The 12965-nt window shown below is 40.9% G+C and overlaps 1 protein-coding gene across 7 annotated transcripts in view; it reads left to right on the top strand.

Annotated features, from left to right (window-relative positions):
* The first annotated feature begins 458 nt into the window (after window positions 1–458).
* Window positions 459–12965, top strand: part of PTPRM (protein tyrosine phosphatase receptor type M) — a 490017-nt gene continuing 477510 nt past the window's right edge. For 5 of the 7 annotated variants that reach the window (XM_072152203.1, XM_072152204.1, XM_072152206.1 and 2 more), the window contains exon 1: window positions 460–708. In XM_072152203.1, the coding sequence (XP_072008304.1) occupies window positions 633–708 (76 nt within the window). In that variant the 5' untranslated portion in view covers window positions 460–632. Of the gene's footprint in view, window positions 709–12965 lie in introns of all 7 variants that reach the window. The other 2 variants (XM_072152202.1, XM_072152207.1) reach the window with 1 other exon arrangement.

Raw genomic sequence — 12965 nt, forward strand, 5'->3', positions numbered from 1 at the left:
GTCCGGCGCTTGTTCCCTGAGTGTGAGCGGAGGCTCCGCTATAGACCGGCGCTTGTTCCCTGAGAGTGAGCGGAGGCTCCGCTATAGTCCGGCGCTTGTTCCCTGAGAGTGAGCGGAGGCTCCGCTATAGTCCGGCGCTTGTTCCCTGAGTGTGAGCGGAGGCTCCGCTATAGACCGGCGCTTGTTCCCTCAGTGTGAGCGGAGGCTCCGCTGTAGACCGGCGCTTGTTCTCTCAGTGTGAGCGGAGGCTCCGCTATAGACCGGCGCTTGTTCTCTCAGTGTGAGCGGAGGCTCCGCTATAGACCGGCGCTTGTTCCCTGAGAGTGAGCGGAGGCTCCGCTATAGTCCGGCGCTTGTTCCCTGAGTGTGAGCGGAGGCTCCGCTATAGTCCGGCGCTTGTTCCCTGAGTGTGAGCGGAGGCTCCGCTATAGTCCGGCGCTGGAGGGATGTGTGACGTCACAGCTGGAGTGCGGGGGGCGGCGCTGGCAGTGCCACAGACAAGCTGCAGCAGGACACACGTTACTACCACAGCGAGCAGCGGGCACAGCAGCGCTGCCCACACACAGGACTATCTGCACTCGAGGGACTTTCCTGTTCTGGGACTGAGGAGACTTATTTGTCCGGCAGCCGCCATGGGGAAAGTGTTTACAAGTTGCCTGCTGACTTTAGCCGGACTTCTGCCCGCTGTGGCGTTTGGACCGTACTCCGGTGAGTGCGCATTACTGGGTGGGCGCGGGTGTCAGCTCCCTGCACCCACAGCCGGGCACGGGCAGAGCCGGGGAGGCTGCCGGGCACAGCGCCAGGTGCAGAGTTCGGGGAAGTTTGTATGGAGTATGATGATGGCTTCCTGCTTCTTCCCATGACATGTGTATGGCTGTATACAGCGCGGTGTGATGTGCTGCCCCAGCTCCATGCACTGCTCAGAGAAGTAACGGATCGGTACCGCTAGACCAATGTAAACACAGCCTCCCCCTCCTAGCAGACCCGGTGCCATGAGCTTGTGCCCAGAGTATCAGCACGGGCTGTGGTAAACAGGCACACATGGCACAGGGGGCAGCGGGGAGGAGTGCGCTGTCATCATAGCATGGGGTATAGGCTGGTGTGTACATACTACATAGTTTACATACTACACACATACTACACACTGCACTGTACATACTACACACCTACTATGTACTTCACTGTACATACTACACACATACTACACACTGCACTGTACATACTACACACATACATAGTACATGGCTGGCTGGTCCATCCCTGCTGAGAAGCTCCTGACATCATCATGGCACATGTATGCGATAGGTTACACATCACCTTCACACTTTCAGCAGGTAGTGCCCACCTTGTCTACATGCTGTGCCATACATAACAGTAGTGGGGTAGATACTTCTAATACATGACTAGTATTTTTCACACCTCCTATCGCTGCTATAGGCTGACCATGCTTATGGAAAGTGATAGAGAGTGATTACACATGGCTGGACATACTTCCAGGTGATATACTGGATTTTCTAGGTCTGAGATAGGTGACAAGCCCAAAAATGGCCAGTACCTCCCATGCATTCCCTGGCATTGTTCTGTACTATCATACTTATCAGCACACCTCCATGTACTGGCACTTTCAGGTATCTGGTTATACTTCCACTGCTGTGGCTCTACAATACCCATCATGGCACAGATGTATAACATGCCCCTAGTACCACAGGGTAACTTTTCTCCAGCACATGTTATATATAGATGCTTCCATCATAGTGCAGGCAGTGATTGTGAACCCCGGGCTGGATCATTATCTGCTCTTGCAGCTTGTTCTCATGATTTCCCTTTTCCTTTTTCATTTCATCCACTTTTCAGTCTCCTTATTCTCCACCCTATTTCCTCTGCTCTCTTATCTTCCCAGCTGCTTTCCTGCACCCCCTCTATTAGAGTAAACAGGGTAATTTCCTCTTGGACTTGTCATGTCCTGCTTAGACACCATAGTCCTGGAGAACAATGCCGTATGGGCTTTGCGGGCGAGCGGGAAGAACCAGGTGCATTGCCTGGGAGACGTGACTATGCTGTCATGAATACTGCCAGTGTCACATAATAACAACCTCTGCAAAGTTTTCTGAGCCGCCTTGTGCTGCTGAATGGCTGGCTGCTGGAGTGTATGTCATTCTATCTAGTGCAGCTTTATAACTCCATCAGCGGCTTAATAATCCATAGGATGTAGCTGGGGAGACACCATGTCCTTTGAATCAATCACATTGTTATAGCGACAACTTCTTATTAACCTATTGGGCACTAAGTCTGAGTCCGAGACAGAAAGCCTGTCCTGTACATAACAGTATACATGAAATATTATGGATAATAATCAGGTAATGGCTTATTGTAGATGCACTTTGTTATACCCTGCTATGCGAATCTCAGTTTAAATCCACCAGTTCTTAGCTCACTTTAAGGTTATATGAAACAGAATATCCCTAACCACATCTTTATTTTGGACCCATTCATGGGGAGAATTACAGGACATTACCATAACATTGCAATTATAGTCATAGCAATGTAGGTCCAGCCAAAGTCCACAATAAAAGCATCTTCTCCTGAGCATGGACACTGGAATACTGTATTACTCCAATCATATGTACAGATGTAACACACTGTAAATGGAGTTGCATGTTATGTGTTAAATGTTAGTTTCAACTTTGCTACTTCTTATACTTGTATTGTTATGTTTCTGCAATTTAGTTACAAATACAGTAGAAAGTGTGGATATTTGTATTGTATACTGTTATATATAGAGCTAATATCTAGAATCCCAGCTACACAGCACTATCTTGTAACTGTCAGGTGGGTCGGGGGGCGAACAAGTTTGAAATGGTTGATATTCTCAATGTTAGGTCATGTACAGTATAGTCCCAAGGTAGTTACAGCATCTCCCTATACATGCAGTCCAGGATAGGTTCTGCAGGTTTGTTCTTAAGTTGAATTTGTGTGCAAGTCTGAACTGTATACTTTATAGTTGTAACCCCAGTCAAAAATGTTTCTGGCCTCTGTGACAATTGGATTTTAAAAATGTTGGGTTGTCATTAGAACCAGGATTAACAATAAAGCTTATTTGTAGGCACCTTTGATAACTGTTATAATTGTCTATTGTAGGGCTAAAGTACAATAAAATACCAACATCCAGAGGTCCGTTTGTAACTAGGGGTTGTCTGTAAGTCAGATGTTCTTAAGTAGGGAAACGCCTGTAATTCTTTTACTCCTGAAGTGCCTGTTATTCACGGTACTGTTATAAGATGAAAGTCAGTTGTAGTGCTATCCAATGTATGGCGGCTGATAAGTGCTGGCTAGAGGATATAATGCCAGCAGCTCTTTCATTCAGTTAGTGAAAAAACACTGTGAATAAGTAAAATGCTGGGATTTTAGAAAGTCGCCCCTATATTGTACTCTTCAGTAATCTGCTGTTTTCTTCACAAGGGAAAAGGAGGAAACTGTTGCTATTGTTATCCCTATTGTTTACTTATGATGTAGACTTTTCTCTGCGCATTAACAAATAACTAACAATTTCCTGAGTTTGAGTTGTATCCTGATATTTTCATCCGCTCATGTTTATGGTCCAGGCATATAATGTATCTACCTATCAGGTCAATTATACCATTGATCTGTATTGACTTCTTGTCATATATAATGTCACTAAGTTTTATAGTATCATAGTAGATGAGGTTGAAAAAAGACATTGATCTTTCAAGTCCCATCTATAAATCCTAAATATTTGATATTGCATACTCCAGAATGAACTTCATATGACAATGACATTATAAGAAGACCTCGGTGGTTGCATAGATAACAATTCCATAATATAATAAAATTATCCTTATGAGCCCATTGCTAATGACTTTGGGAACTACTTCACCCATCATTTACGAGATTCCTAGGCTAATAGCGTTTCCAATGATTGATTGCAATTTAGGAAATATGATTTATGTATTTTGCATTCATAATGAGATCTTTAAAGGTACATGTTCACTTTAAGGACCATTTTCCAGTTACCCACTGAAGTGTCTATTAAATGCTCCTCATCATTAGTGAGAGGGTTAATTGAGAGGGTTTGCTGGTCTGTATGCAGAGCTTTAGATTGGATTGGCATGAAGAAGCAGATGCAAGTATGAAGCAAATAAAGTTAAGCTACCTTAGAATGAAGCATAGTTTAGTTCTGTCATACCTCTAGAATTCTTCATATATGTCTTGCACATATATCATTATATTGATTTATGATTTATGATATTGTATGGTATATGGTATGTAGGACAAATGACTTTGACAACTATTATATATCTATTATATGAATGAAACACATGATTCTATGACTTTGCAATCTTTCCACAACCCTGCAGGCCAGTACAGGATGAGAGTATTTCATGTAGCAGCATCCCGCTTGTTCTCACAGTCCAGAGTATAGTTCTGAGCTAGACGTTACCTCTCATTGTGCTAGAAATGAGAAATGCATCAGCCCCAGTGTCTGTCTTCTCTTCCTTTCATCCACACGTCTTTCTCCTGCCTGCAGTATACGGCTGTGCTTTGTAATAGCCTGCGAGACCCTGAACTGCATTTTGTGAAACTCCAAAGTTTCCCTCTTTCATAATAGTCTGTCTGTGAATACATGGCAGAGATACTGTGTGCAGCGTTCCAATTTTCCATTGCATTGAGAGGGAAGGCTCCATCAGACATTCTTTACAAGCTGAAGTAAGCCAGATTGTAACATTTCTAAAGAAAAGCAAACTCAGTGTGAAATATCCCAACTCACTACCCCTGAGAGCAGCGGGTCTGTATTACTTTGTCATTTATTTCTAATTACTCGGTAAAGAACCACAGAATACTGTGTAGATAGAAGATGGAGTAATGCTATTTTCTGGTTGGATATATCTATTATCTTATTCTGTTGGGTCTAGTTCAGTGTGTTACCTGAAGTGTCCCATTCGGCGCCATAAGTCAGAATCCATGTAACAGCATATAAAAAGGTAAAAAATATAATGAATTAAAGGAAATGACAGAAGAACTAGTACGTGCCAACTTTCCACCCTTACAGTCATCCCGGTGGACATTACAAAGGTGACTGCTTGGGGAGCCTATACTTGCTACTTGTACTGATTGATTCACTTTTCCAGCAAAAACTCACCTGCTCTGCAACTCCCAAAGGGTATGTTCGAAACAGCAAAGCCTGGATATGAGATGCTGTGCACATTCTGCATATAAAAGCAGCGAAAATCTGATGTGTTGTTGATGAACATTCAATAAAAAAAAGGAGTTATTGCAATCAATTGTGAGATAAATAAAGATTCCTGTAAATTTGAGGAAGTGTGCAATTGCAGCCCCATGATCCATTGTTTTCATGTCATCAGCTCTCCAGCAAATGACAGGAGATAAAAGACTCTATAAGGCTCTATTATTTGCAGCTTGGACATACACAAGGCCTGGAAAACAAGGTCATGTGCATGAGCCCATAGATATTAACGGGGAATCTGTGCTATCTAGATCCAGGCACCACGACTGTGGATATCTTCACGTATTTGTTACTCATGGCCTTCTTCCTTTTAATATCAACTTTTAAAATTATGCTAATGAGTATGAGGGGTTACCCTAGCCCAGTGTTGGCAAACCTTTTAGAGGCCGAGTGCCCAAACTACAACAAAGACCCGCTTATTTATCGCAAAGTGCCAACACAGAAATTTAATTTGTGATTTATACTCCCTTCTCTGTCACAGTTTTCATTGATACCGGCACCTGAGGACACCAATAAAGCAGAAAATAGTCCCAGGTAGCGCTGTCACTTTAAAATACCTCTGCGCACAGCAAGTCCTGGGCTGTCTGGGACTGCAGGAAGATACCTGGAGTCATCTCTGGTGATGGCCTGAGTGCCCACAGAAAGGGCTCCGAGTGCCACCTCTGGCACCAGTGCCATAGGTTAGCCATCACTGCCCTAGCCCCTCTGTGATATGGCTTTTTCAGACTGTTACACTGTCTCACAGCAGGAAGTGCTCACAAGTGCTGAGAGGGTGTGTGTGTGTGTGTGTGTGTGTGGGGGGGTAGTGTAACAGTGTATAAAGCCAGATCACAGAGGGGCTAGGGTAGCCTCTCATACTCATTAGCATCATCTTTAAAGTTGATTTTAGAAGAAAGAAAGAAGTTAGAAAATCAGTCACAGCGCCTGCAACATCCTTGGTTATCATTCTTGATTTTGTTTGTAGATTTCCTTTAATCCTAAGGAAAAAAAAACTCCTCATTCCTCTTTATGAAATCAGAGGCGTGCAGTGGTACAGTTTGTCCCCGACATAGTCTGGTGTATTACAGAATATGTGTATCAGAGGTTGTAAAGAATCATAATAAAATTGTTTGCTTGAGCCCAAGGTTAGATGGAGACTTTTGTCTGGGTAGAACTTTTCCCTAATCAGAACATAAAAGTAGCAGAATTAAAACCCATCCATTAACTGTATAAGGCAGCAATGCGAGGAAATAATGACAAAATGACAAGCAATTGAATAGATTCCCGTAGACTGTGATTTGTGAAGAGTCACAGCTAACAGTATTAGGATACTTGTTGTTGGCTTTTTTCTTGTTCAAGGAACACGACTAAAAACCTCAGTAGCGGTCCATTGTATGAGGTTTCCTGAGGAAAAAGGAATGTAAGGCATAGTTTCCATTCATCTTGTGTAAGTAACGTAACCCTGAGCTTTAGATGAATCCTCTGCTTTATAGCTGCTCTTCTTAGAGGGATAGGTAATACAGTAGTAGATAAGTTGGTGATAACTAAGCAGCCACAGCCCCCATGCTGTGTCAGGTTATCCGTTCATTCCTGACTGCTAAAACTTTGCCAACTTTTTAAAAAACATAAAAAATGACAAAACCATACAGAGGCATGGCACAGCTTATAAAGGACGAGCCTTATGTAATGGCAGATTAGAGATTTGGGTTATTGTCTCATTTCGGTTTGTACTAAGTCTTGTGTAATAGCACTTACTCCTCTCAGTATTAACTTTTTCCATTCACATACATAAGGGCTTCAATTGAGTTGTTGATTTGATTTGTTTTGACGTGATGCTATTTATGTAATGATGGAGAGAAAACTGTGTATGGGTGCATTTGTTTTCTTGAACCTTGATAAAATTTAATCTTAAAGGGGTTTTCCAGTTTCCAGTTTGGACAGGGGGAAGGTATAAAGATGCACTTACCTCTCTTCAACTACCCCCTCCTTTATTGCCATGCTCCCTTGCCTCATAGGTTATGTATACCTGGATCATAGCTCATATAATTTTTTGGTTCACACTGCAAAAAGCTGGTCTATGGAGTTCTATTTCACCTACACGAACGCATGAAGCTTTAACTTCCTCCAGCTACTCAAAGGGGATTTCCTACAAAAAAATTAGGAGTACTGTGGATCACTGAGACCACCACAGATCTTGAGAACGGGGAGTCCAATGTACCCCTGTTGGATCCCTAGTCACTCCCTGAGTTGAGCGGAGCAGTCGGTCACACATGGCCGGGCTTCTCCGTTCATCTCTATAGAGCTGACAGAAATCACCAAGCACTGTACTCCATAGAAATTAGTGGAGCAGCCATGCATGACCTTGGAGCCTTGCGGGATATGATCGACGCACATCGGAATCCTTGTTCTTGTGATCTGTGGGGGTCCCATCACCCCACAGTTCTGTGGATAGGACCTAACTTGTGTTGTGGGAAAGCCCCTTTAAGTATAGTTTATTATATGTTCTTCAACCTTTTTTTCCAATGGAATCCCTATAAAGGACTTTTTTACTTTTAAATAAACATTGTATAACATAATATAAAATGTGGCCCTGCATTTCAGGGACCAGGTCTGTTCAATATATCTGCAAGTTAATTACAGACTACAGAACATTAGAGCATGTTACTTCTTAGTACTCTAGAGTGAATCATTCTGACATCTCTAATATAGCTGTCTAAAAGGTTGACTTTATAAGGTCTAAAAAAGGCAGGTTATTCGCCTTCCATTCATATTTTTCATTTTCATTGGCTGCCTTTCAGCTCTGTTCCATTAGGGGGCAGCTATGATCAGTAGCTTCATCTAGAAAGGCAATTTAGTCATTTTCAGGTACCAAAGAGGGAATAGCTGTACTTTAGATGGGATCTGACTGCTGGGACCACCACTGATCACCAGTGCGGAGGTCCCTTGTACCTCTAAGTGAATTGAGCAGCTGCTTGTGTATTTACTGCTGTTTTATTCACTTCTGTGAGAGTGCTGCAGATAGCAAAGCACTATTCTGCTAGTTCCCATTATATTTGTAGCTTATTATTCTTTAGTCTCATTTTGAATGGTTGCAAACATCAGGATTTTCACAGAATATTATTGCACTTCCTGACTTGTATTGGGGACATAGGATGTGCAATTTATTTATTTTGTGTTTTTTTTTGCCAGTTAGAAGGAATCATATAAAGCCTGTATATGATGTAGAATTCTGTATAGCCTAAATGTATTTAACCCCATTTAAATGACTGTGAGTTAAAGAGCACTGAACCCTGTGGCACTCAGATAAATCGCAGCCTCGATTGAAAAGCTTTGCCTGCTGTGATCTGTCGCTGATCACTAGGTGTAGCTGCATCTCCAAATCCACTAAAGACAATACGGGATGGAAACACCAGGCTGCCGAAAGCTGCTGAGGCTGAACTTCTATCATTCCCTGCACAGTGATCAGATAGATAATACACTGCGCACCGAACGTCTTCTACAGTATTCACAAGGAATGTATTCAGAAGTATTCAACTTATATAAGTATTTTAAAATAAGATTTTTAGCACTTCCAGTTCTACTTTAATGGACTTGCCCTTCTGTGACAAATACTATTGTACACCGGATTACATTGTATCTCAGATCACTATTAGTTTATGATGTCTACTGGGACGGTAGAAGTAAAATACTATGAAATCTAACATTCATCTGACTTTTTCTTTGCTATATACTTGGTGCAATTATTATGTATATTCGTTTTTTTTTAATATGCTGATGTATCTATGATCTTTAGTGAACTTGCGACTTATTAAAACAAAAGTTGCAAATAGTCTTCAAATGTCGCAATCATTTCCAAGCTGATCTCTACGCCTGACTTTTTGGTGACTTTTTAAAAAAGTAGCAGGTTGACCATTTTCGACAAATTTCCTGCATTTGTAAAAAGTGGACAAAGAGGGGCAGATATGAAAGTGGGCCACAAACCCAATTATTGTTCATCCACGTCTATACAGCGGTGGGGTCGCACAAAAACATATAGCACACAGTATAATTTTACAGGGTGGCCTGGTATTAAATAACTAACCATAATAACCATGAATATTCCATATAATTAACAAAAAGTATGCTGGCACTTTAGGAACACCTATTACAGAGGGCCAACCGGTGCTGTCCCTTTGCTGCATCAAACAGTAATTCTTGAATGTTAATGGTTACTACATTCCTAAATCCAAGTTAGATCATTTCTTTAGCACCAGATGGTATAGTCTTGTTGGTATTTCAGAAATAGTAGGGGGCACAGGTTGAATTCATGTATAGAGGACAAATATAGCAGTGTCCACCTTGTATATCAGCCAAAAAGGTCAATTGACCATTTTAGCTTCTTTTAGCAGGATAAATTGTTGCATCTGAGTTTATAAAATTCCGTCTGGAAAAAAAGCAGAATTCAGACATTCAAAATGAACAGGCAAAATTTGCTAAAACATCCATCTTCACTAGACATGAAGGTTAATGTTTAATGGACGTTGACTTCTATCAGGATGTCAACCTAGGGCAGATAAATCTTGGTTTTGTTAGCAAAGCACTTAGAGTTACAAAATGTAAAAAAATCCATAATAGCAACAGTTTGTTCCTGCCCATTGCCTGCACAATGGCCTTATTTCCAGCCAGTGGTCATAGCTCTTGCATAGGGACGAAAGATTTGTTCTTATCTATAATCATTTTTTATATGATCACCCAAAATAAATGCCATGCACCTCATGGGGATTATTTAGTTGCTAAGTACTTGTCTTGGTCTATATTGGAAGTCTTGAGCTAGCTGAGTGTTTAGCCAAATGCTCTTCCTCTGTTGCCTTTTTTCTATCCTGAAGCATAACTTGAGAAGAATACTGAATGTATAATTCTGACAGAAGGCTGCAACATATGCTACTGTATACAATACATCAATAGAAGAAGCAACACTTCAGAGCATCGTAGAATAGTTTCAGCTGAAGTCGTATGTAAGGCAGTAGGGGTATACAGTCTTATATATACATCATCTATTGACTTCCACTGTAAAAATTGTGCAGTTTGTTTTTTAATGTATCCACCTGTATGCTTTCTTAACAGTACACATGTGTGCCAATGGGTGCAGACACAGCATTGCCGAAACAACTCTCCTGGCATACCCTTGGCATACATTGGTGCCAAGTGAAAAAACTAAAAATGTTATTATACTAAAGGGGTTGTCCAGTGTTAACAGGTTATCTTTTGTCCACAGGCTAGTGGCTAACCTCCTGATCCAGGGGCTCTCAGTGATAGGAGCAGTATGGATCACAAGAATGGGGGCCTGTTGTACCTCAGATAAACAGAGCGGCTGTCAGTCAGGGGTGCATACAGCTGTTCTATTCATCTGTATACTGTACTCAGCTATCTCTGCCAGTTCCATAGACAGTGAATGGAGCAGAAGGGAGCAAGGGCGACCGGCTGCTCCATTCTTTTGCCATGCAACAGGTCTCATCACTGAGAGCCCCACCCATTAGCAATTTAGCCCCTACCTTCAGGATATGGGTTTCCTTGTTGTCACTGGACAACTCATCTGCAAAATGTTTCTTCTCACAGATTTGATAAAATCTTCCTATATTTTACTTTTAGCTTTTATATTTATATCTTTATTTTGTATACTGAGTATGTTAGGTGACTTAGTACAGATTTCCACCATAGCAGCTGTATGATTGTAGAAAGGCATTGAGTTTTACAGAACAGTGAGGGGATTAACACCTGATACCCTGCAGTACATTATAAAATGTATCCATATAGGTCAAGAACTATTACTTTGTTGACGTGTAGCTCTGTGGCTCGGGTTATTGAAGTTGTCAGTGTTGGATTGTTCATATGGCTGCAAAATGTTCACATGTTGGCATCTTTCCTCACATTTTCTAAAACATTTTGTAACTGTGATGAAATCTGAAAACAAACTGTTGGTGCAAATCCAGTACAAGTACAAGTCTGACTTGTATATTTTAAGACTCCTCATATTACAGGATGACAGATGGAGCTAATTTTAAATCCATCTTGGCAAGAAATATAATGTCTCAAAACGGGATGAGGAGGACTTAAGACGTTACGGGTGTAGACATCACTATTTATAATTGTATCAGATTCCTATCAGACTTTTGTAAGAAATTCTCTGAATTACATAATGCAAGTATAGTCAGTGATGGGTCACGGATCTTTAATTTTTCTGTAAAGCATTTTTTTTTATGTAGTTTGCAATCTTATCTTTACTTTCAATATCATATAGTAGTTGTTTATAATAATAATAATATGATCCCGATAAGAGAAATAGTTACCAAATGAAGGCCCACAAGTCCTCTATTGAATATATGTAAATGTAGGCGACAGGACCTTCCGCTGGTTTTCATTATGAAAGATTTCATATTCGTTCATATTGCTCATTTCCCATCTTATTACTTTTGTTTTATAATGCCCCCTGTATATTGATTCTGTCTTGGAAGGAGATAAGGAGAATATTGTACCTTTATGGAACATGGTAAAATATGCAGAACTTAAAGGTCACTTTGTCTCTTTTACTAAGCCTTGTGCTTTGTTGTTTTCTGGAGATGTCGGTAGTTCATTGTCAGAGCAATATCCTCATGCATCACATGTAAAGCAGAGTCAGGAGGATCATCATCTAAATAGGAATCTGCCAGGCTCATATGTTTTATGCATATGAAGACATATACTTTGATTAAATCTGGAAGTCTTTCCTACGGAATCACCCTCTTCAATTTTGGAATGTGTTGTAGTACGGGCATAAAATCTGAAGCACTAGCACTCGAAATGTAATAAATGAACCCAAGAGCGAGAAGCGTAGGGAAAATACTCTCCTTAGTTGTATTGTAACAGTGGGAGAGATTTATCAATATGTAGGCTCCAAAAATGAATTACAACAAATTAGTTACACAATTTGATATTTGGTGTCATTTTTTTCTCATAATCACATCATCGCATGGCAAGTTAACAAAAACATCTCCATGCACATGACTTGGCTACGTAATATTATTCTTGTGAAAGGCATCATTATAAACAGGATTTCCAGACCTCCTGCTTGTAGTTGGATTTCTACATTCAGGGTGTTACCCAGAAACTGGACTGCTGTACACTGCCTGAGGTTACATGCACGCAAAAGTCTTTTTAAGCTTCTTGCTAGCCAGTGTTTTAACGGCTAGCTCACAGCCTCATGCATTTCTATGGGATCAGATGTATTTCTGTGCGTAAGTTACAAATTTTGGAGCAACTCCTTTTCCTACCCATATTTGTGGTTTTGGATGTCCCATCAAAGACATTTTCTCAATGTGATGTTAGTGCTTGCCCATAGAATCAGTCGCCCAACAGTCACACATAGATAGATTTGGGTAGACCATCAAATATTTTCCTGGAAATTCCCGTTAAGAGATATTATATAAATTAGACCAATGTGGGCCGAACCCACTGATTTTTGTGGGTCAATTGATCTTTATTGTTTTGCGGGTAACCTAACTTTTTTTTAGGAAATATAGCTCTTACACCCCCTTCACCCTCACAGACTGTAGGCTCATGCGACTAGGGACTCCTACTCTGTAATGTGTTCTTATATTTGTATATGTCCCCTATGATCTGTAAAGTGCTACAGAATATGATGGTCCTATAGAAATTATACAAAGATTATTACTGTTATTATTATTATTAAGATCTTAAATATCACCAT

This window comes from Engystomops pustulosus, chromosome 5, assembly GCF_040894005.1.
Source record: "Engystomops pustulosus chromosome 5, aEngPut4.maternal, whole genome shotgun sequence".
Lineage (NCBI taxonomy): Eukaryota > Metazoa > Chordata > Amphibia > Anura > Leptodactylidae > Engystomops > Engystomops pustulosus.